This window comes from Oryctolagus cuniculus, chromosome 16, assembly GCF_964237555.1.
Source record: "Oryctolagus cuniculus chromosome 16, mOryCun1.1, whole genome shotgun sequence".
NCBI lineage: Eukaryota > Metazoa > Chordata > Mammalia > Lagomorpha > Leporidae > Oryctolagus > Oryctolagus cuniculus.
Window position 1 is genome coordinate 62,666,351 of NC_091447.1, and position 24,716 is coordinate 62,691,066.

At 53.6% G+C, this 24,716-nt stretch overlaps 1 protein-coding gene across 10 annotated transcripts in view; it reads right to left on the reverse strand.

Moving 5' to 3' along the window:
* Nucleotides 1–24,716, reverse strand: part of CACNA1A (calcium voltage-gated channel subunit alpha1 A) — a 209,231-nt gene that overhangs the window by 93,248 nt on the left and 91,267 nt on the right. For all 10 annotated transcript variants that reach the window (XM_070058409.1, XM_070058410.1, NM_001101693.1 and 7 more), the window contains 1 exon segment: nucleotides 457–548. In XM_070058409.1, the coding sequence (XP_069914510.1) occupies nucleotides 457–548 (92 nt within the window).

The window sequence follows — 24,716 nt, forward strand, 5'->3', positions numbered from 1 at the left end:
ATTAAATGGGTGAGTCCACATCTAGCTTTGGTGGGGTTCTTGGTGTAATACGAGACAGGCGACATTAGCTGGGATCTTTGCAGAGACCCGGGTACAAATGCGCAGTTCCTACGAAGAGCCCAGGTCTTTGCCACCGGTGTCACCGCCCAGCCTTGGGGTTCCCACTCGCTAACTCTCAGTTCTGCCGCTTCTCAGCCATGGGACCCTCCTCCAGTTTTTCAGCCCCAGAGTGGTGAGAGGTGAATGAGATCATGGCTGGTAGACAACAGGTGCTCAAAAAATGCACCAGGCTCCTGGTTGGCTTCCTGGGGGCTCCCCTGAAAAGGAGAGACTGTCCTGATACAGGCTGAGGGGGTGGGGATCCCCCCTGAGATCCTCTGCAGAGAGGGAAACCGAAGGCTCCCCCTCCCCGGGACCCCCGAGCAAACCCCTTGCTGGGATGCGAGACTCACGCACTTGGGATTCCAGACACCAGCTTGAGCGGCCGCAGCACCCGCACTGCTCGCAGTGTCCGAAGGTCAAACTCTGTCCCAACTGTCGCCAAGATGCTGGAAGAAGGCAGAATGGGAGACAGAGGGTGGGTGTCAGGGTCAGCAGACAGGTGGGCGGGGCCACCGGAGGCTCCTCCTCCTCCTCCTCTTCCTCTGCTGGGTGTCCATTTTGTTACCTGCAGAACCGTATCTGCACGTCGTGGGATAGAAGGCGATTGACGGAGACTTGGAGCAGGTGCGCGCTTTCCTGGGGGGTGGGGGGAGAGGGGTGGTGTCGGGGAGCCCCTGGGACCCCCTGGGATTTGTGCTGTGTCTAAACTAGCAGGGTGCATGGGTTCCAACCCCTGCCCTGCTGGCCTCCTGTAGAATGGGAAGAGGGAAGAACAGCCGGCGTCAGCCCTAGAGGGGACCAAGTTCAAGTTTAAGGTCGCAGAAGGGTGAGCCCTTGGGTAGAATCACGGCAGTAGGTGAGATGAACTGTCCACAGCTGCTCTTTCTACGCAGACCCCGTCCGGAGACCTCAGGAGGTTGCAGGGGGACCAGGGGCCTCTCCCACACCTGCTTGCTTTCCCAGAGGTGCGTGTGGCCTGCGGTGAGCTGTCCAGGCACAAGGCAACAGAGGGGAATGGGTCACAGGCACCTCACACAGTGGACAAGACGTGCTGAGAAGCAGGCGGCTCTGTGGGTAAGCGGAGGGCACACTCTGGGCCTTGCCACATTTAGCCTGTAGCCAGCCAGTCTCTGTGCTGGTACCTCCAAGGCTGAGATGGGCCCAGGAAATAAGAAAAAGTCCCTTACCAAAGATGGCTGGCGGCAGGCGTTCCAATACCTCAGCTCCCTCGCCCCTCGGTCTGGAGGGCTCTGAGGTGTGGGTCCTCCAGGGGCTCACTTGTCCATGCCTGCTCTTCCTTGTCTCATCCATGTCCCCTCCCCTGTCAACACTCCCAGGAGTCCCCTCCCAGATTAATACCTTGCACCTGAACCGTTGTCTTCAAAACCTCACCCAAACAAACACCAAGCAGTCTTCCTATTTTTTTTTTTAATCTCACAAGCTGACTGCCCCCAGCAGAGATGCACCTGCTAGGCTGGCCTGCCCCCTGCCCCACCATCAGCAAGTATGAATCCGAGCCCAGCCCAGGCGCTGGGGAGAGCAGTCAGAGAGATCGCATCTGCTCCACGGAGCTGACGCAGGACAGTCGTTCAATGAAAAGGTGCACACAATGAATGAACCCGTCACAGGTGTGACGTATCCTCAGACAGTGAGCTGGGGAGGCAACAGCTCTTGGGGGTGGGGGTAAAGGGGCTGCAGCAGCTTGTGTTGAGTAAGTCTGGGATCTGGAGAGGCTCCAACCTCCACCTGAAGTCTTGCAGATCAGGAGGACCCTAATTATAGTGAGGGAATGAAATTTCCAGGCTGACGGATGCCCGAGCAGGATTTAGATGAGGAGGGGTAAGAGTAGGTGGGGGGAGGGACACTGGCCCACAGCCTTGAATTCAAGGTACTCTGTTGTTGTTTTTTAAAAATTCCTGCTCCAACTGCCAGATTAGTCTGGGTCCTTCAAATTCCATCTCTGGGCCGGCGCTGTGGTGTGAGGGGTTAAGTCATCACCCACAGCACCAGCATCCCAAATGGACGCTGGTTCTAGTCCTGGCTGCTCCACTTCTGATCCAGCTCTCTGCTATGGCCTGGGAAAGCAGTGGAAGATGGCCCAAGTGCTTGGGCCCCTGCACCCACACGGGAGACCTGGAAGAAGCTCCTGGCTCCTGGCTTTGGATCAGCGCAGCTCTGGCCATTGCAGCCATTTGGGGAGTGAACCAGCGGATGGAAGACCTCTCTCTCTCTCTCTCTCTCTCTCTCTGCCTTTCTCTGTAAGTCTGTGTTTCAATAAAATAAATGTTTAAAAAAAGTGTTCAGATTTGCACTGCCCAGCAGAAATCCAATATAAGCTGCATACAAAAAGTTTTTCAAAAATGCTTATTTTTTATTTGAAAAGGAGAGAGAGAGAGAGAGAGAGAGAGAATCTTTCATTCCCTAATTCATTTCCCAGATACCCATAACAGCCAGGCCAAATCAGGCCAAAGCCAGGAGTTGGGAGCTCCATCCGGGTCTCCCACGTGGGTGGCAAGGGCCCAGCTAACCTGAGCTATCACTGTCGCCTCCCAGGGTGCCCAAAAGCAAAAAACTGGAGAAACCAGAACCAGGACTCGAACCCATGCCCTCCAACGGGGGATGGGATGTGTGCATCCCAAGCAGTGTCCCAGCAGCTGGGCCGAATGCTTGCCCTGTATCTGAAGTTCTAAGTGTTCCAGTCAACACATTTTAAAAAGTAAAAAGAAACAGTTGCACTTAATTGGAATCACAACATCAATTTGTAGCGATAGCTATGGGAGAGTGGTTCCCCGGCACACACACAGCCGCCCGGCCCCACCTCCCCAGGACGCCCAGTCTATGCACCCTCAAGTCCTTTCTATACATTGGCGAAGTACTCGCTTAAAGCTTTTTGCAACAACCCCATAGACTTTAGGTCATTTGAAGGTGATTTATAGCACCTGCTACAGAGCGAAGGTGGCCGAGGTAAGGCGGCACACTGGGTTGTTTAGGGAACAGGGACATGGACAGAACATTTGCACCCATCCTGACACACACAACCATTGTGGATCTAACTAGGTTTTTCATCCGAGGTTGCTTGAATGCGGGGACGAGGGGCGGGGATGGAGAGATGGCAGATACAGAGCTGCCTGTATCATTCCCACAGCTGATCGGTGAGAAGTCTCCCACACGAGACATTTTGCACGCTCTTCGCTTTGAAATCCGCTTTGCGTCCCACACTTAAATGCTCAAGAGGGGCCGGTGTTGTGGTGTAAGGGGTTAAGGTGCTGCCTGCCATGCCGCCATCCCCACACCGATGCTGGTTCGAGTCCCGGCTGCTCCACTTCCAATCCAGCTCCCTGCTAATGCACCTGGGAAAGCAGTGGAAGATGACCCAAGTGCTTGGGCCCCTGCACCCATGTGGGAGACCTGGCTGGAGCTCCTGGCTCCTGGCTTTCAGCCCTGGCCGTTGCAGCCATGTGGGGGAGTGAACCAGCAGATAGAAGATTCTCTCTCTCTCTCTCTCTCTCTCTCTCTCTCTCTCTCTCTAGCTCTGCCTTTCAAATAAAATACATAGATCTTTAAAAAAAAGTGCTCAAAGACCACCAGTGGCTGGTGGCGACTGTTACTGACAGCCCAAACGCAGAGAAAGACATCTGAGTAAAGATTGGAAGACAGCAAGGGGGTTCAGCCGCACTTCAGAGAGAAACCCCAGGCATGGGGTGGGGTGGCGGGGCCAGCCTGTGCAAATGGCATGTGTCTGGGGCCTTGGGGAGCACAGATGAGGTGCACGTGGTTGAAGCAGAATGAGTGACAGGGAAAGAGGCAGGAGCCTAAGGGCAGGGGTGGTGCACAGTGTTTGGGGACCCTGTGAGGACTTTGGCTCTTGCTCTGAGCATGCGGGAGCTATGGAAGGTTTGAGGCAGAGAAGGAAAAGAAGTAAGGCAGAGAGGTAAAGCGTGGTTTATGTGGGGAACCGAGGCTAGAGAGGAGCAGGTGCACTGGGCCAGGGGAGCAATGCTGAGCCCAGTTGCTATGGTAACCCTTCCTCAGGACCCCACACAGGTGAGCAGGTCAGAGGAGGAGGGCAACACAGACTCTTAAGACAACATCACCCGGAGTTCAAACCTGCTGGAACAGCCAGAGAGCCCAGCCATGGGGTTAAATCCTAGTCCTGGGTTTTCTCCTTGCGGGATCTTTGCCTTAACTTCTCGGAGCCTCAGAAGTGCAGATCCTGACGGGGGCAGGTGTATGTGGCATGTGGGTTAAGATACTGCTTGGAGAGAGCAGGGCCAGTGGTGCAGCAGGTTAAAGCCCCAGCCTGCAGCAGCAGCGGCATCTCTTATGTGCGCTGGTTCAAGTCCCGGCTGCTCCACTTCCAATTCAGCTCCCTGCTATGGCCCCTGCACCCATGTCAAAGACCAGGAAGACGCTCCTGGCTTTGTCTGGCTTAGTCCTGGCTGTTGTAGCCATTTGGGGAGAAAACCAGTGGATGGAAGATTCTCTCTCTCTCTCTCTCTCTCTCTCTCTCTCTCTCTCTCTTCTCTCTGTAACTCTGCCTTTCAAATAAATAAATAAAAAATCATAAACCAGCTTCCTGCTAACGCACACCCTACGGAGGCAGCAGCTGATGGCTGAAGTCCCTGGAGCCCTGACACCCATGGGAGACCTGGATGGAGCTCCTAGCTCCTGCTTTGGGCTTGGCCCAGCCCGGGCTGTTGTGCACATTTTGGGGGGTGGGGAGTGAACCAGCAGGGAGATCTTTCAAAGAAAATGGAAGTAAATTTTAAAACAGGCAGATACTCGAATCTCTTTCATATCCACTGTAGTTCCAGTTGGCACCCAAGACATATTGTGTCCTGTACTCCTCCCTGGAAGGAGAGAAGGAACCCACAAGGGAACAGGAGGAGCAGGAGCAGAGCCTGGCACCCAGAGGCAGAAGGCTTCGCCCGGGGGGAGGGGGAAGCCCGGTGGGCTGCATGGCGGAGGCCAGGCTCTGGCCCCGTGGACAGCAGGAGTCACGTAAGGTTACGAAGCAGAGGAGGGATCTATTAGGGTTGGCAGTGGGAAGACAAATCTGACAGCTGAAAGAACAGATTGGTGGTGATGGAGCAGTAGCCAGGAAGGCGCCGTAAGAGCGGGCTGGCGTGATGAGGGTTGGAACTAGGACAGAAGCGGTGGGAGGTACAAGGAGGCCCCGGCGGTGTATATATATAGCCGCCGCTGACTGCCACACTCCGGGGACCTTGCCCGCTCACACTGCTCCGCCCGGCAGCCCAGTGGTAGGCAGGTGCAGTCCCATCAAACAGAGGGGGAGATGCAAACCCGTGGGAGCCAGCGACGCATGGAGGTCCACACCACTGCGGGTATCGAACCCAGAACCCAGGGACCTCCAGGAATCCAGTGCTCCACATCTAAGGCTCCACGCCTAAGCTACATGGGGTTACGAGGGAAAAAGTTCCTGGCTAGGGGTGCTCGTTTATTTATTCCACAGGGGTTTCGTGAGCAACTACTATGTGCCGGGCACACACGCTAATAAAATCCGTAAGCACCGTGCGTGATTAGAACTCCACCGGGCCAGCGCCGCGGCTCAATAGGCTAATCCTCTGCCTGCGGTGCCAGCACACCAGGTTCTAGTCCCGGTCGGGGCGCCGGATTCTGTCCCGGTTGCTCCTCTTCCAGTCCAGCTCTCTGCTGTGGCCCGGAGTGCAGTGGAGGATGGCCCAGGTGCTTGGGCCCTGCACCCGCATGGGAGACCGGGAGAAGCACCTGGCTCCTGGCTTCGGATCAGCGCGGTGCACCGGCTGCAGTGGCCATTGGAGGGTGAGCCAACGGTAAAGGAAGACCTTTCTCTCTGTCCCTCTCTCTCACTGTCTACTCTGCCTGTCAAAAAAAAAAAAAAAAAAAAAAAAAAAAAAAAAAGAACTCCGCCGATGGCCCTGTGCCTGCACACTGCCACCAGGGGTGGCTCCCGCCACCCGCTCGCTCCCTGTTCTGCTTGGCCTAGCTACTAGCTGAGCTTGTCAAATCCTTCAGGTCAGCAGCTCAACATCTTGGGGCTGGCGCGGGGGGTGTAGCAGGTAAGGCCGCCGCCTGCAGTGCTGGCATCTCATACAGGTGCGGGTTCGAGTCCCAGCTGCTCCGCTTCCCATCCAGCTCCCTGTGAATGCACCTGGGAAAGCAGCAGTGATGGCCCAAGTGCTTGGGTCCCTGCACCCACATGGGAGACCCGGATGGAGCTCCTGGCTCCTGGCTCTGGTCTGGCCCAACCCAGTCAGTCGTGGCCATCTGGGGAATGAACCAGCAGACAGAAGATTTCTCTCCCTTTCTCTCTCTGCTAACCCTGCCAGGAGGAAGCTGTTCCCCTGCCCGTCCACCCTCCAGCCATACGGTGCCATCTTGGAGCCGGATGGCGCCCTCCACAGACTCCAAGGCCTTGAACTTGACCTTAGCCTCCAGAAGCGCCCGCGTTCAGGAGGAGACCCAGCCCCAAGCCTTTCAGCCCGCTCTGAGGACCGTTTCTGGAACAACTCCCTTCTAGCCACAAAGAGTCAAGTTCACGGCGCTTCTGGGGGTCCAGCCTTGACTGTTGTCCATCCACTGGCTCACTCCCCAAATGGCTGCAATGGCCAAGGCTGGGCCAGGCTGAAGCCAGGAGCCAGGAGCTTCCTTCAGGTCTCTGATGTGGGTTCAGGGGCCCAAGGACTTGGGCAGAACGGCCTCCACTGTGGGTCTGTGCGATGCCCCGCCCCCTCATTCATTCATTCATTCATTCATTCCCTCCTGCCCGCGTTCTCGCGCATGCGCGGACAGATGTCAGGTTTGATCCAGTCTCCTTGGGGTGTGTTCTTCCAACAATGCGCGCTTTATTTTCAGCGTGTATATTTTTAACCGCCATACGCAGGATGGAGTTAGACATATTCTCGCTGCTTTCTGTTTTCACTCAGAACCGTGTTTGGACACCCTAGCCTCGATGGGCAGATATCTCTGCCACACCCTGCCCCCCGGGGTCCCAGGGTGGACATGGATTGGGTGCGAGTGGACATTCTGGTACCTGGCCCCTTACAGACCCAGTGCAAGTCTCCTATAAACGGCTGTGAGCCACCCCCCCACCACACCACCACCGCTGTTTCCCGGGGTGCAGAGGAGCAGGGAAGAGAGCCGGGACTCAAACCCAGGCACTCTGGCGCTGCAGGTGTCCCAGGCAACAGTTTAACCACTGCACACCCGAGTGTCTGCAGATTTTTTCCTTATCATTTTTATTCCCTAAACAATACACTATTGTGTATTCCCTAAACAATACATTATAGTCGATGTACAAACGATTATTTGTACATCGTATGCACTGTGCTAGGTGTGATGTCATCACTCAGCGGCCACATCTCTCTCTCCCTCTCTGTAACTCTGCCTTTCAAATAAATACATGCTGGGCCTGGCGCTGCGGTATGGCAGGTAAAGCCGCCACCTGCAGGGCCGGCATCTCATATGGGCACCGGTTCGAGTCCCGGCTGCTCCACTTCTGATTCAGCTCTCTGCTGTGGCCTGGGAAAGCAGTGGAAGATGGCCCAAGTCCTTGGGCCCCTGCACCAGCATGGGAGACCCGGAGGAAGCTCCTGGCTCCTGGCTTCAGCCTGGCCCAGCCTCGGCCATTGCAGCCATTTGGGGAGTGAACCAGTGGATGGACAACAGTCAAGGCTGGACCAGGCTGAAGCCAGGAGCCAGGAGCTTCTTCCGGGTTTCCCATGCTGGTGCAGGGGCCCAAGGACTTGGGCCATCTTCTACTGCTTTCCCAGGCATATTAGCAGGGAGCTGGATTGGAAGTGGAGCAGCCGGGACTCAAACCGGCGCGCATATGGGATGCTGGTGCTGCAGGCAGAGGCTTGACCTACCACGCCACAGTGCCAGCCCCTCCCAAGAGGGGGCTTTAATCACTGTTGCCAGCACCCCCAGAGTTTGTGCTGTGGATGGTGGGTGTCACCCGGTGCCAGGTCTCAGGGCTACTCCCCTGCACTTTCCCTCCTTCCGCCACAAGTTCTCAGCACTCAGAAGAGGCCCTCCCAGGCTCCTTCAGCGGCCGCACAGGGCTGGTTTCCCTCGTGTTTGCCTTTGCAAGGAGGAGGATTGTACACAAGGACAGGTTTCTATTTTGGGTGGCTCCTGAACTCCCTCTTAAATCACGGTGTTTTCTTAAATCCAAAGGATCAGAAACAGCAACATCCCAGCGAGGCAGGGGGTAGGAGTGGGGATGGCAGTGGCCGCCACCCAGGGCCAGGGGAGCACCCTGGAGACACAGCGCAGGGGGGTGGGTGGGCGAAGTGAGGGCTGCTGGGTTCAGAGGCTGCCAGGCCTGACCTTGGCCATCACCAGGTCTGCAGCAGGGCAAGAGACAAGCAGAAGGAAGAAGACAACGCTGGGGCTTGGGGTGAGTGGGGGTGGGGGTCTCCCAAACAGAGCAGCAATCATACAGGGTGGGTGGAGACTGAGCTCCGGGGGGTAACGGACAAAGTGGGCTGGCAACGGAATTCCCAGCCCCGCCGTGGGGAGGGGTGAGGAGGAAGCACCTTGGAGAACTTCCGGGATCCCGGCTCATTCACAGAGGACGGGAGTTCAAATCTGGTCTAGGGGCTGTGGCTCCAGCATCCCATATTTCAGACCTCTGGATCGAATGCTGGCTGCTCTGCTTCTGATCCAGCTCCCTGCTAAGGCGCCTGGGAAAGCAACAGAAGATGGCCCTTTCAAATAAATAGCTACATCTTAAAAAAAAAAAAAAACTGGCTGACAGCTATCAAGAGCTTGCTGCATGTGAGGCGCTGGACTTGAACTTGTTCAATACCCATGATGACCCTGTGAGGTAAACCTAATACTTCCTTTCCTGTTTTTCCAGATCAGAGAGGTGGAGTCACTGCCCCAAGCACACACAGCCAGTGCACACTCAGCTCAGTTCCAACCCAATGCCTCACTCACGTCTGAGTGCAATCATTCCTTGGTATCTATGGTTAGGAGGTGGGGGTTGGTGCCAGGGCCCCTTGAACATATCAGAATGCACAGATGAGCTCAAGTCCTTTCTAGAAAACACGGCAGTGTTTGCCTAGAACCTACACGCAGCCTCCCGTAGCTTTAAAACCACCTCTGTGGCACCTATCCACACCTGATACAACGGAGATGCTGGGTAAAGTTGTCGCCCTCTATTGCTTAAGGGACCATGATGAGGGGCCGGCGCTGTGGTGTAGTAGGTAAAGCCGCCGCCTGCAGTGCCAGCATCCCATATGGATGCCAGTTCGAGTCCCAGCTGCTCCACTTCCGATCCAGCTCTCTGCTGTGGCCTGGGAAAGCAGTGGAAGATGCCCAAGTCCTTGGGCCCCTGCACCCACGTGGGAGACCTGGAAGAAGCTCCTGGCTCCTGGTTTCAGATCGGCAAAGCTCCGGCCATTGCGGCCAATTAGGGAGTGAACCAGCAGATGGAAGACCTCTCTCTCTCTCTCCCTCTCTCTCTTTCTCACTCTCTCTGCCTCTCCTTCTCTCTGTGTGTCACTCTGATGTTCAAATAAATAAAGAATAAAATAAAGAATAAACCTTTTGAAGAAGTTCATGGAAATGGAATTAAAAGATAAGATTTTTTTCAAAAAGGACTTAGGTACTCAAAAGCAGAGAGGAGAGAGAGAGAGAGAGAGAGAGAGAGAGAGAGAGAGAGAGAGAAATCTTCCATCTGCTGGTTCATTTCCCAGATGGCTACAACAGCCAGGGCTGGGTCAGATGTAGAAGCTATGGAGCCAGGAGCTCCATCCGGATCTCCCCATGGGTGGCAGAGACCCAAGCACTTGGGCCATCTTCTGCTGCCTTCCCAGGCACAGTAGCAGGCAGCTGGATTGGAAGTGGAGCAGCCGGGACTCAAACCAGTGCTCCTATATGGGATATGTGGGTGCCCCAATAGCATTCTAAACTGCTGTGCCCCAACGTTCACCCTGAAATACAAGTTCATGAGCAAACATTAAGCCTGCATCACACGTCCCAGGTCCAAGGATGACCCCAGCTTCCTGCCCCTGTAGGAGACAGCAGCTGGTGGATTACGAATTGAGTTCCTGCCATGCAAGTGGGAGACCTGGATGGAGTCCTCAGCTCCTGGTTCCAGCCCAGCCCAGCCCGGCCATTGCAGGCATTTGGAAAGTGACCCAGGGGATGGAAGCAGCCTCTCTCTCTCTCTCTCTTTCTCTCTCTCTTGGAAAGTGACCCAGGGGATGGAAGCAGCCTCTCTCTCTCTCTCTCTCTCTCTCTCTCTCTCTCCCCACCTTTCAAGTAGATGAAAATAAATAAATGCTAAATGATGGTTCATTTTAACAAATAAAAGTTAAAGAATGTCAGGGGCTGGCACTATGGTGTAGTGATTAAAGCCGCCAGCTGTGGCACCAGCATCCCATATGTGCACCCGTTCAAGCCCCAGAGGCTCCTCTTCTGATCCAGCTCTCTGCTATGTCCTGGGACAGCAGTGGCAGATGGCCCAAGTCCTTGGCCCCTTTACCCGCGTGGGAGACCCAGAAGAAGCTCCGGGCTCCTGGCTTCGGTCTGGCCCAGCTCTGGCTGTTGTGGTCATTTGGGGAGTGAACCAGTAGATGGAAACTCTCTCTGCCTCTTGCCCTTCCAAATAAATAAATAGATCTTCAAAAAAAAATCTTTGAAATCTACCCATCACTTTTTTTTTCATGATAGGCATTTTCTGTGATCTCTTTGGAGACCTCTGGCACACATGATGGGGGGTCTCTGTTAGGGCAGCAGGAAACTTTTTTTTTTTTTAAAGATCTATCTACTTATTTGAGAGGTGGTGCCACAGAGAGAGGGAGAGAGAGAGAAGAGAGAAAAGAGAGATGGAGTGAGAGAGGTCTTCCATCCACTGGTTCACTCCCCAAATGGCCACAATAACCAGAGCTGTGCCGATCCGAAGCCAGGAGCTTTTTCTGGGTCTCCCATGCAGATGCAGGGGCCCAAGGACTTGGGCCATCTTCCAAGCTTTTCCAGGCCACAGAAGAAAGCTGGATGGGAAGTGGAGCAGCCATGGGAAGTGGAGGGAATGGTGTCCCTATGGGATGCCGGCAATGCAAGCAGAGGCTGAGCCCACTACACCACAGCGCCGGCCCCCATGGGGAACTTGGACCCAGCCACCAACACACTCCCAGAGCTGCAGTGTTAGCTTCCTGGTTTTCCCCTCTGGACCACGGAGAGAGTCCCAGCATCGTCAACAGGACCCAGCACACAAAGAGGCTCAAATCAAGGACTTCCTGAATGGGCTGTCAGCATCAATTCTCTGCCCCAGCTGACACACAGAGAGGTGAACAGACGGCGTTTCTGGCTCTGGGAGTGGGGAAGGGGCTGGGTCTACACCCTGCTGGGTCATCTCCTTCCTGCGTGCCTCTGTGGGGCAAGCTGCCAGCCCTCCATTTCCTGAGGACTTTTTTGGATGGGTGGTGCCAGGGCAGTCATGTGACCCCTGCACCGACACCCCACCCTATGCCAGCGCTGTTCCTGATGTGGGCAACTTTTCTTATTTTCTGGCCTACACACACACACACACACACACACACAAGCAAAGTCTACAGCCCCGAGGTGGGAAGGTGGCAGGGCTGGTGCCTGGGATTGTCGCCAAAGACTAGCTCAGGGAACAATACTGGCTTCCCATGATCCTCCCACCGTCCCTGGAGGCTTAGCTCTGTCTCTCTCAGCCTAACTGCACCAAAACGCTACTCAGCGCTTGGACTAGCTGCCCTGGTTCAGGGAGTCCCACTGGGAGCCCGGAACGTGGAGGGCTCAGGGAAGCGAGCTCTAGTTGAATTCAGGGCAACCACTTTTTCCCGGGTATTATCACTATTATTATAACTGGCCTGGAGTGATGCATGCCTGGACGCCGGCCTTAGGACTCATCAGCTTTTTCTCCTCCATTAATTAAAATGTGAATCACAGCTGAGTCACTCACGAAAGAAGACGGTCAATGAGAAAATCCTGACTTCATCCCTCCTGCCTGGCTCAGAGAGGTGAGTCAGCAGAAGTCAGCATTCAAAAATGAGAAGGAAAAAAAAACACCCCCTCCCCCAAAAAAAAACTCAGTAAAGCCCAAGGCTGCTCGTCGGCTTCTTCTTGCAGAGTTGGACGAGTGCCCAGCCTCACAAAGCTTCTTTCTTGCTTTCTCCAAGCCACAGCAAGCTCACTACCATGCTGAATCGTGAGATAGCAGGCGTGTGGGGCGCCATGTTGCCTCTGGTCCATGGGGAGCAAGGGTGGATGATTCCAGAACTGGGGGAAGGGCAGCTCAGGGACAAGGCACCCCACCGCGGTGTCTAGGGCCAGGCGGGAGGCTCAGCCTTGGCTCTGTGTAGCCTGGGGGAGGGAGTTAGTTTTCCTCTCCTTGGAGAGAATAAAAGATAGCTTGCTTTGAATTGGATATTTCAAAATAGCTGGTGGAGAATGTTGAGTGTTCCCAACACAAAGAAATGATAGGTGTGTGAAGCCGTGGATACACGGATCACCCCGCTCCAGTCGTGACGCACGGAATGTCACAGTGTACCCCACAACCACACACTGTCACCGATTGCCACTCGGAAGGGACAGGCACACGCCGAACGCCCCGCCGTTAACAAAGGAGCACACAGCGCTGCAAAGACGTGGCGGTGAGCGCCCGCTGGGAGCGCCACTTGTCAGCGAAAGAAAAGCTCAGAACGTGTGTCCTAAGGGCCCCCCCACCCCCACCAAATGAGGCCATCAGTCAGGTTGATGAGAAGGCCCAGGCTTCTCTGAGCAGTGGGCTGTGTCGGGGTGTGTGTGTGTCTGTGTGTGTATCTGAGTGTGTGTGTCTGGGTGTGTTTCTGTGTGTGTGTCTGTGTCTCAGTGTGTGTGTGTGTGAGTGTGTGTGTGTCTGGGTGTGTGTGTGTCTGGGTGTGTGCATGTGTCTGGGTGTGTGTTTCTGGGTGTGTGCGCATGTCTGTGTGTCTAGGTGTGTGGGTGTGTGTGCACGTGTCTCTGTGTGGGTGTATCCGGGTGTGTCTCTCTGTGTGTGAGTGTCTGTGTCTGGGTGTGTCTCTGTGTATCTCAGTGTGTGTGTCTGTGTGTGTGTGAGTGTGTCTCAGTGTGTGTGTGTCTGTGTGTGTTTGAGTGTGTGTCTGGGTGTGTGTCTAGGTGTGTGGGTGTGTGTGCACGTGTCTCTGTGTGGGTGTATCTGGGTGTGTCTCTCTGTGTGTGAGTGTCTGTGTCTGGGTGCGTCTCTGTATCTCAGTGTGTGTGTCTGTGTGTGTGTGAGTGTGTCTCAGTGTGTGTGTGTGTCTCTGTGTGAGTGTGTGTCTGGGTGTGTGTCTAGGTGTGTGGGTGTGTGTGCACGTGTCTCTGTGTGTCTGGGTGTATCTGGGTGTGTCTCTGTGTATCTAGGTGTGTGTGTGTGTCTGTGTGTATCTGAGTATGTGTAGGTGTGTGCGCATGTCTGTATCTAGGTGTGTGGGTGTGTGTGCGTGTGTCTCTGTGTGTGTGACTGTGTGTGTCTGGGTGTGTCTCTGTGTGTGTGTGTCTTGGTGTATGTGTGTGTGAGTGTGTGTGTGTGTGCAAGTGAGTGTGTGTGTTTATGCGTGCACCCAGGCATGCAATTTCCTCTGTCAAACTGAGTGACTACAAGTCACATTGCACGCTTCACCTCTCACCGCTGGAGGATGAAATTCCAACATGATTTTTATCTTCAGACTCTCAAGGGCTTGGGAACGGCTTCCTGGTGCACCATCCTGAGCTGCCGCTTGGGACGTCCACTCCCAGCGTCCAGTTCAGCTCCCTGCTGAAGCCACCTGGGAGGCAGCGGAGAACGGACAAAGCGCTTGGGTCCCTGCCGCCCATGTGGGAGACCCGGATGGAGCTTCAGGCTCTTGGCTCCCGCATGGTCTTGCCTTAGCTGCTGTGGGCATTTGGGGAATGAACTGGCACACAGAAGATCTCTGTCTCTCCTGCTGTCTGTCACCCTTCCTTTCAAATGCAGAAAAGCAATCTTTAAAAAAGGTTCTTAAGAGCTTTCAACAATTACCTGTCCTGAACCCTCTGGTATGCAAACCCTTCTCTTTGAAGAGCTTATAACTTTCTAAAGAATTATTTTATTGATTTGAAAGAGTTACAGAGAGAGAGAGCGCAAGAGAGAGGGGGGTCTTCTATTCCACTGGTTTACTCCTCAAATGACTACAATGACCAGAGCTGAGCTGATCTGAAGCCAGGAGCCAGGAGCTTCCTCCAGGTCTCCCACGCAGGTGCAGGGGCCAAAGACTTGGGCCATCTTCCATTGTTTTCCCAGGCCATAGCAGAGAGCTGGATCGGAAGAGGAGCAGCCAAAACTCGAACCAGCGCCCATATGGGATGGCAGCACTGCAGGCTGGAGCTTTAACCCACTGCACCACAGCGCCAGCCCCTGAAGAGCTTATAACGTCACTGTCCTTGTCACTTTTCAGCCGGATCAACCCCGTGCAGTCCTGGATGTTGATGGCTGAGGCCGAGAGTTCAGTAGCTTGCCGCCATCATGCTCACTGATTTTATGAAATAGCACACGCTGACGAGCCTGGTGTATGAAGACAGCTTTTTCCTACTATGGTGAAACACCCAAGCAAAATTCAACCTTTCTTTTTAATTTTTTTTTTTTTTTGAGAGAGAGAGAGAGGGAGAGAGAGACACAGAATTTTCATCCACTGGTTCATTCCCCGAATGCGTGCAACAGCGAGGGCTGGGTTGGACTGAAGCCAGGAGCCAGGAGCTCCATCGGAGTCTCTCACGTGGGCGGCAGGGACCCAAGCTGTTGGACCATCACCTGCTGCCTCCCAGGTGCGTGTGCACAGGGAGATGAACTCTGAAGAGGAGCTGAGACTGAAAGCCCAGGCACTGTAGTATGGGATGCGGGCAGCCCAAGTGGCACCATGAGTCGTGCTGCAAACACGCGTGCCCCTGTGCTGGGGCTGTGTCCACGGGTGCCCCGCTGGGAAGACAATCTCCTCACCCTCCACCCCCACCACCACAGCAGAAAACCGGAAATGGCAAGGGGGCCCGGGCTGCACCCCTCCCACAACGGGACAGAAGAGAGCTGAGATGAGCAGGGTGCACCCTCCCTCCCTGCTCCGCGTGCCAGGTGGAAGGTTCTGGCATCAGCCCAAGCCCAGCAATGTTTCCAGATGGCAAACGTGGACAGCTCCAAAGGGCTTTCCAGAAATGACCTAAGCAGTCCCCAGGGCCAGGTCAGATGCTGAGTGCGAAGGAAACTGGGTGCATGTGTGCAGGGGCTGCTCCCCAGAAACGGGCACCACGGCGGGGGGGGAGCGAGAGGCCCCGAGTGACAGGAGCGTGGATGGTGATGACAATGAGGAGGATGACATCATTGTTATTATTATTGCTATCAGTAATCTCCTCTGCTTATGAGCACTTACAAGGAGTCAGGCTGCAAGCCAGCTATTCCAACCAACTTCTCCATTCAGGGAAGTTCACTCCCCGCTGAGCAGCTGGAACAAGGGAAACCCAGAGAGGTCGGGGAGCCTGCCCCACGTCACACAGCTTCTGCAAAAGATGGAGCTGGTTCCCTCATCCACCTCGTGACAGGAATGCTTGTCTGGGATATGTAGCGTTGCTGCTGTTGGTCCCGTTTTACAGATGAGGAAACTGAGGCAGAAGGCGCCTTGCTGGTTTGCCCAGGGTCACAGAGCTTGAGAAGAGGTGGAGTAAGGTCCACCCCTGCTGCCTGCCTGTGTCACCACCCACGTCAGCATTGCTGGGGACTTTGGGATAGCACAGTACAAACCAACTTTAGGGGAGCAGAAACACTGCCCCCCCACAGATGCACATACAGTAGTGGAATATTTAGAATTTCATGGTTTTTAAATTATAATTGATTTGAAAGGCAAAGAGACAAAGAGATCTTCCATCCACTGGTTCACCCCATGCCCCAAATGCCCCCCCCCCAAAACCAGGGCTGGGGCAGACTGAAGCCAGGAGACAGGAGCTCCATCCGGGTCTCCCACATGGACAGCAGGAACCCGAGTACTTAAGTCATCACTGCTGGCTTCCCAGCTGGACTCAGAAGGTGGAGCCAGGACTCGAACTCAGACCCTCTGGAAGGGGGATGCCAGTGTCCCAAGTGGCGTTTTAACCACTGCACCAAATGCCTGCCCCCGATTCAGGGCCTGAGTGGCACACGGTGTCCACGGTTCAGCCTCCGAGCGAGCCCAGCCAGCGTGGCAGGAGCTCTGCTTCCCCACCGGCCTCTCGCTGTGGTGTTGGGAGAGCATCTTTGTAGCGAGGTAGCAGGAATCCCCAACACACACAGCTAATCCAGGCCACCACGCGTCAGCCAGAGCTCTCTTTCTAAATAATACCCTTCCAGGTCCCCTTGAAAACCCAGACCCCAAGAAACGAGGTCAAGCCCCTGTCCACTTTGTGTAGCTTCGATTCTTGCTGCTTCTCTTCCCAACACACAACCTCATGTGTGTGCACACACAACCTCCCACAGGTGCACACACAACACATCCATACATACATGCACCTATACACACATGCAATGCACACGCAAATGCACACAAGCATGCATGTGCAGTCACACATACACACACCTCCCACAGGGGCACACACATGTAAACACACATGTATGCATCCATATGTGTGCAGAGTACTCACATCCAATGCACACACGAATGCACGCCCGTAGGCTGGTGCACACGGCTCCAGTCCTATGGTTTCCTCTCTAAATCTTGCCCTCAGCCTGCCTGGCTCAGAATCCCAGGCATCCTTCAACTTCTCTCCTTTTCTTTATCAATTAAATATTTTGCTCTTCCACATTTCTCTAGAATCTGGGAGTCCCTGGCTCAAGGTGGGTGCTCAATGAGCGTTTTCTGCTCGGTTTTATGGAGGTGTACCCGTGTAGATGGCATCCAATTCAGGACACAAACCAGTTACCACAGAAAGTCACGTTTCCCTCTGCAGTGACCCCTAAATCTGTGGCAGTGAGGCTGAGGCGAACGCCATCATCCACTTCTTCTGGAATCCTCCAGGGATAGCCATAGCTTTCATAAGCCCTGCTAACTGCCAATTCCAAAACGTGCTGTTGACACCTGACAACACACCTTGGGGGTAGCAACTCCTGTTTCTCCATCTGTGACATGGTACATGACAGAACCCACCTCACGGGCTTGGTGCATGGGTGAAATGGGATAGTAGTAATTTCGGACCAGGGCAGACACATCAGAGCTCATTTAACAGTTCTAGCTCTTTGCTACAACAGTGCTTTAGAAGAGTTAAACAAGGGGCCGGGGCCGTGGCACAGTTAGGTGAATCCTCTGCCTGTGGTGCCAGCATCCCGTAAGGGCACCAGTTCAAGTCCTGGCTGCTCGTCTTCCGACCCAGCTCTCTGCTATGGCCTGGGAAACTAGAAGAAGATGGCCTAAGTCCTTGGGCCCATGCACTTTGTGTGGGAGACCCGGAAGAAGCTCCTGTTTCCTGGCTTTGGATTGGCCCAGCTCTGGCCATTGTGGCCATTTGGGGAGTGAACCAGTGGATAGAAGACCTTTTTATCTGTCTCTCCCTCTCTCTTTCTGTAACTCTACCTCTCAAATAAATAGATAAAATCTTTAAAAAAATACAGGCAATGAATGCCCCCATACTCCCCCAAGCAGTAGAAGGCGCTTGGCTAAGTTTTAGGAACTCAAACTTCTTCCAAGATCCTGTCCAAGGCAGTGCGTGCCAGCCCCTTAGCACTTCCTTCCAAGTGCTTCTGCTAAGCACGTGTCCATCTTCCCATCAGCACCAGGGAGCAGATGGCGCCACGTTGAGAGTGCGAGGTGGGAGGGCGGGTCCTTGGTGGAGACCTGGTCTACCCAACAAGCTAGTTTCACAGACGCAGGCTGACCTGGTTCCCAGCTTCCGGGGCCTGTGGTCTTCCATCAATCAACCAATGGCTTTGGAGGACACTGCTGGCCCCCAAAGGCAACAGGGTGGTTGGCCGAAGAGGAAGCACCTTGGCCCAGGAAGGGACCTTCTGAGGATACCTGGGGATGTGGGAGTTGTGCTCTGGGCTAAGGGGTAAAGAATGGGGTGAGAGGCAGGAGGAGGAATGAGAGGGATCGTGAGCTTTCTGAAATGTATTTTTGTAACTCAGGGTTGAAAATAGACACACCGACTTCACGCCGAGTGTTCCAGCTCCGTGACGTGTCTCTTCTGGCGGGGGTGGGGGGGCTTTCCATTCAACCCATCGCTGTGGCAACGGACCGCCTTTCATTCACACCATCTCCAAGGCTACCTTACTTGGCTCATTCATGGCTGTTGCCATGGAGACTGGTCCATTGATACAATCCTGACTCTTTGGGTCTTTGCTTTGGGTGGGGGTCATGGGGTGCGGGTGGGATTCTGGGAAGGTGTGGGCTGACGTGAGCTCCAGGGTACTGCGTGGGTGTGAAAGACTTAAAGCCAGGAGGAAGATTGGGTGCAGGAGGGAACACAGCAGACCAATACCATTACTGTTGGCACTGTATAACAGTCGTGTGTGTGTGTGAGTGCATGTGTATGTGTGTATGTGTATATGTGTACGTGTGTGTACGTGTGTATTTGTGTGTATACGTATGTGTGTGCATGGTATGTGTGTATACGTATGTATGTGTGTATGAGTGTGTGTATGAATGTGTGTATGAGTGTATGAGTGTGTGTATGAGTGGTATGTGTATATCTCCGTGTAAATACATATACGCATGTACTATGCATGCGCGTGTACACATGTATGTGTGTATCTCTGTGTCTCTGCGTGTTTGTGTGCCTCTGTGTTGTGTGTGCATCTGTGTGTCTGTATGTGTGTTGTGCATCTCCACGTGTCTCTGTATGTGTGTATGTATGTATACGTGTATGAGTGTGTGTATGTGTGGTATGTGTTTATCTCCATGTAACTATGTATATGTGTGTATTATGCATGTATAAATGTACATGTGTGTATCTCTGTATGCATGTATGTGTGCATCTCTGTATGTGTTTCTCCGTGTGTGTGTGTGTATTTCTCCATGTGTATGTGTTTCTCTGTGTGTGTTTCTCCATGTGTATGTGTGTTTCTCCGTGTGTGTGTGTGTTTGTGTTTCTCCATGTGTATGTGGGTTTCTCCGTGTGTTTCTCCATGTGTGTGTTTCTCCATGTGTGTGTATGTGTGTTTCTCCATGTATGTGTATGTGTGTGTTTCTCTGTGTGTGTATGTGTGTCCGCGTGCGTATGTGTGTTTCTCTGTGTGTATGTGTGTTTCTCCATGTATGTGTATGTGTGTGTTTCTCCGTGTGTGTGTGAGTGTGTGTGTGTGGTGTCTTCCACTGGACCCAAAGTATAAGCAAAGCAGGTGCTCCAGGTGCCGAACCTTGGCCATTCTGGTGTCTAGCACAGTCCCTGGTCCAAAGTCACCATGCTACAGTCAGAGTAAGTCCCAGTGTGTGTTTCACGAGCTAGTCCCTGATACCCTGTAAAACAGGAGCAAGAGGCCAGACACCCACAAGCACCCACAGTCACACTTGCTCCCAGCTCCGCAGCAGGGCCGCCCGCCCGGCACCTCCCCTCTGATCTCTGCGGATGACGTGAGCGTGCTTCTCTCCATCTGAAGGGAAACCTCCCACTTGGCTGTGGGTGCCATGTCCACCCCCCCAGAAGGCCATATGTTGCAAACAGACCCCCAGATTCATTCATGCGTCAATGGTATTCGCAGACGGAGCCTTGGGGAGGGTCGAGGATGAGCTGAGGGCATGAGGATGGGGGTGGCTTCCTAAGAAGCGGGAGAGAAACCTGAGACTGCGCACCTGCTCTGTCTCACGACATGGCACTCTCTGCACGTGGGATGCAGCACCAAGCTTTTGCCAGACCCCTGTGCCACGGCCTTGGTCTCCCCAGCCTCCGAAACCACACCTTAGGCAAACCTGTAATCTCTATAGAAGACCTAGTCTCAGGGATCTTATTATAGCAACAGAAAGTTGACAAAGACCCCCTTCTCCACCCAACATCGTCCTCCTGTTTCCACGGAGAGAAGCCCCCCGCCCGCCCACCCCAGCCTTCTTCTCAGGTGTCTTCAAGGATTCCCTCTGCACTGGGCTCGTTCCAGCAGCACAAGACCTGCTGTTAGCTCTTCCATCTTAAAGCAAACTGTGGCGCGGTGGGTGTAAGCTGCTCTCTGTCATGCCAGCAGCCCACGGGAGCACCAGCTCACGTTCTGTCCAATCTGTTTCCCAGCCAGCTCCCTGCTGATGTGCCTGGGAAAGCAGCCGGCGACGGCTCAACTGCTCGGGTCCCTGCACCCACCATGTGGGAGACCCGGATGGAGCTCCCGGCTCCTGGCTTCAGCCTGGCTCAGCCTTGGCCAGTTGCAGCCATTTGTGGGGAGGGAACCAGTGGATGGAAGACCTCTCTGTCTGTCTCTTCCTCTCGCCCTGTCGCTCTGGCTTTCGAATAAGTAAAATCAATCTTTTTAAAACACAAAGAAAACAAACCTTAATTCCACTTTCCCTATGAGGTAATGCTCCATGTCTCCTCACATACCCTTCAAAGGTGCACTCTTTAAACTTGTGAGAAAATTTTAATTATTTGAAAGGATGGGAGAGAGAGAGAGAGAGAGAGATCTTTCATCCACAGTTTCACTCCCCAGATGCCTGCAACAGCCAGGGCTGGACCAGGCTGGAGCCAGGAGTCAGGAGCTCCATCCAGGTCTCCCACGTGGGTGGCAAGGAGCCAAGTCCTTGAGCCCTCACCTGCTGCCTCCATGGGTGTATGTTAGCAGGAAGCTGGGATCTTTTGAAGAGCTGGGACTTGAACCCAGGCCCTCCAATATGGGGTATGCTCCAGAAATACTCTTTAAAAAGAGCTGCTATTGGGGCCAGTGCTGTGGCATAGCGGGTAAAGCCACCTGCGGTGCTGGCATCCCATATGAGTGCCAGTTTGAGTCCTGGCTGCTCCACTTCCGATGGAAGTGGATGGAAAACCTCTCTCTCTCTCTCTCTTTGCCTCTCCTTCTCTCTGTGTGTAACTCTTTCACATAAAAAAACAAAAACAGGGCCGGCGCCGCGGCTCACTAGGCTAATCCTCCGCCTAGCGGCGCCGGCACACCGGGTTCTAGTCCCGGTCGGGGCGCTGGATTCTGTCCCGGTTGCCCCTCTTCCAGGCCAGCCCTCTGCTGTGGCCAGCGAGTGCAGTGGAGGATGGCCCAGGTGCTTGGGCCCTGCACCCCATGGGAGACCAGGAAAAGCACCTGGCTCCTGGCTCCTGCCATCGGATCAGCGCGCTGCGCCGGCCGCAGCGCGCCGGCCGCGGCGGCCATTGGAGGGTGAACCAACGGCAAAGGAAGACCTTTCTCTCTGTCTCTCTCTCTCACTGTCCACTCTGCCTGTCAAAATAAAAAAAAAAAATAAAAAATAAAAAAAAATAAAAAAAAAAAACAAAAACAAAAAAACCAGTGCAGGCTGGTGCTGCAGCTCACTAGGCTAATCCTCTGCCTGTGGCACCGGCACACCAGGTTCTAGTCCCAGTCGGAGCGCCGGATTCTGTCCCGGTTGCCCCTCTTCCAGGCCAGCTCTCTGCTGTGGCCCAGGAGTGCAGTGGAGGATGGCCCAGGTGCTTGGGCCCTGCACCCCATGGGAGACCAGGAGAAGCAGCTGGCTCCTGGCTTCGGATCGGCGCAGCACCAGCTGTAGTGGCCATTTAGGGGGTGAACCAACAGAAGGAAGACCTTTCTCTCTGTCTCTCTCTCTCACTGTCTAACTGCCTGTCAAAAAAAAAAAAAAAAAAAACAGTGCCAGAATTAAAAAAAAAAAAAACATTTGCACTAAAATACATTTATCTTTTAACTCCACCCACCCAGGAACACAACCTCTGCAGGCTGCCCCCTCCATCTGCATCTCTATTTCCCTTCCTTGAACTTGAGACTCAGGTCATCAGTCAGTAGCATCATCCATTAGCAGGCAGCTGAAACTTAGTGTGTTCAAAGCTGGCCTCTACACCTGCTCTACAGTTGGCATGGGGTTTGGTTCTGAGCTCAAGCAGACGTTGTAAGTTACGGGTACTAAGAGGATGGAAATTTAATCCAGTGTTGATGCCTCAGAGTTTGGGCTTCGTGGGAAGTCATCAGGGCACTGGGGATATGTCCCAGGAAGGTAGCTCCCGTGACAGGGTTGGTTCTAAAAGCCTGGGTCGTGCCGGCTGGGTTAAGCCACCGCCAGTGATGTTGGCATACAATATGAGTTCCAGTTTAGTCACAGCTGCTCCACTTCAGGTCTGGCTCCTCGGCTGATGCACCTGAGAAAGCAGCAGGTGACGGCTCAAGTGCTTGGGACCCTGCCACCCACATGGGAGACCCAGATGAAGGTCCTGGCTCCTGGCTTCCAGCCTGACCCAGCTCAGACCATTGCGACCATTTGGGGAGTGAACCAGTGGATGGAAGATCGATCGATCTATCTATCTATCTCTATCATCTCTATCTCTATCTCTATCTCTATCTCTATCTCTATCTCTATCTCTCCCTCTCTTTCAAATGGGTGCTACTGCTCTCTCTGCTTCCTGGCTTGCCCTGGGATCCTGCTTCCACACCCCCCAATGCCAACTCTCAGAGGCCAAAGCAAGGGGACAACCAACCTCACACTTGAGTCTCCAGAACCGTGAGGCAAATGAGCTTTTCTTCCCTATCGAAGGATCTACCTGGCAGGTATTTCATTGTAGTAAGGAAAGGCTGACTGATAACCTGCCCTGACATCCCTGCCCCAACTCAGCTGGTGGAAAACCCCATCCTTCCGATCCCCAGGGGTCCAACCATGACGTTTGTCTGCCTCCTCCAAGTTCACACCGAGTGCACCTGCAAATCTGGCCGTCTGTATACGTTGAATGGATCCTGGAGCCAGCGACTACCACCTGCCCAAACCAGGGCAGTTACCTCCCCAACCATGACCACTGCTCTCACTGAAGAAGGTCGAGTCATTCTTTCACATCCTCCGTGAGCCCTTCCTGGGTCACCCTGCTTAAAATCACAGCCTTCTACATATATCTGTCTCCATAGCATTCAACACGATTCCATGACTGCATACGTTATTGCATACATTATTCACTGAGCCTCTCATCTGTGGGCTACCCCTGCCCCACTACATGGTCAGCCTCGTGAGCTCTAGACCGTGACTTTTGTTCCTGTCACCCAGAAGATGATGGCCCAGCACACACCAGATGTTCCGTGCACGTTGGTGGCATGATTGAATGAAGGAAGATGGCAAGAAGGAAAGGGTAGTCTTTGTCTCTGGGACTTTCTGGAACTTTCTGGAAAGTCTTTCTTAGCTTCAAAGCACCCTTGATCTTTTTTTTTTTCTTTTTACAATTTAATTCACCTTATTTATGAGAGAGTGAGAGTGACAGTGAGAGTGAGCAAGAGAGAAGTACATCTGCTGGTTCACTCCCCCCAAAACCCAGGAGCCAGGAATTCCATCCAGGTCTTCCACGTGGGCATCAGGGACCCAACTTCTTGAGCTGCTCCTCCCAGGGTTTGCACTGGCAGGAAGCTGGAAATGGCAGCAGAGCTGGGACTCAAACCCAGGCACTCCAATATGCACCAAACACCAGATCCAGATCCCAAAGCTCCTTTTTTTTTTTTTTTTTTTTTTTTGCTTCCCATATTGGGATTCCAACAGCATTCTTTAGCTTTAGCTACCAGCAACATAGACATGTCCATTTCTTAGTTCTGATAGGTACCCTGTGGCAATGTAAGATGTTAACCACAGGGAAAACTGGATGACGGGTGTACAATGAGCACTCTCTGAACTGTATTTCAAAGCTCTCTGGAAGTCAAAAATTGTTCTAGAATAAATATTTAAAAACAAAAGGTGCTTCCACTGATTTCAAAGGGGTTGAAGACCATGTTAAAAGGCATTTTTTTTTTAACATGGGAAGGGACGTGATTTGACTTAATTGTTAGCCCAATAAAAACGGCTTGGTTGGGGCCTGGTGCTGTGGCCTAGCAGGTAAAACTGCCGCCTGCAGTGCCAGCATCCTATATGGGCGCTGGTTCAACTCCCAGCTGCTCCACTTCCGTCCGGTCCAGCTCTCTGCCATGGCCTGGGAAAGCAGTGGAAGATGCCCCAAGTCCTTGGGCCCCTGCACCCATGTGGGAGACCCAGAAAAAGCTCCTGGCTCCTGGCTTTGGATCAGCTCAGCTCTGGCTGTTACAACCGATTGGGGAGTGAACCAGTGAATGGAAGACCTCTCTCTCTCTCTCTCTCTCTCTCTCTCTGCCTCTCCTCTCTCTGTGTAACTCTTTCAAATAAATAAATAAATCTCTCTCTTTTTTTTTAAATGGCTTGATTGGATGCTCAGAACATTGGAAAGAAGGAGTGGCAGCCCAACAGTGGTCCAGGCGAGGGACTAGGTGACCTTGACCTGAGAAGGGTGGGAGATGCAGAAAACTGGGTGGACGCCTCTGATGGACATTTGGAAGGTGGCGTGAGAGATGTGGGGGTTGTGTCCACGGGAAGAGAGAAGAGGAAGGAAGCAGCAATTGGCTTTTAAGTCCTTGCCTTGGAGACTTGGAGTGGAAGTCGTGAGACTGAGCAAGACAGGAGGAAAATCAGGCTTAGGTTTTTACACGCAGTCTTTGGGTCGTGTGTGAAGCATCG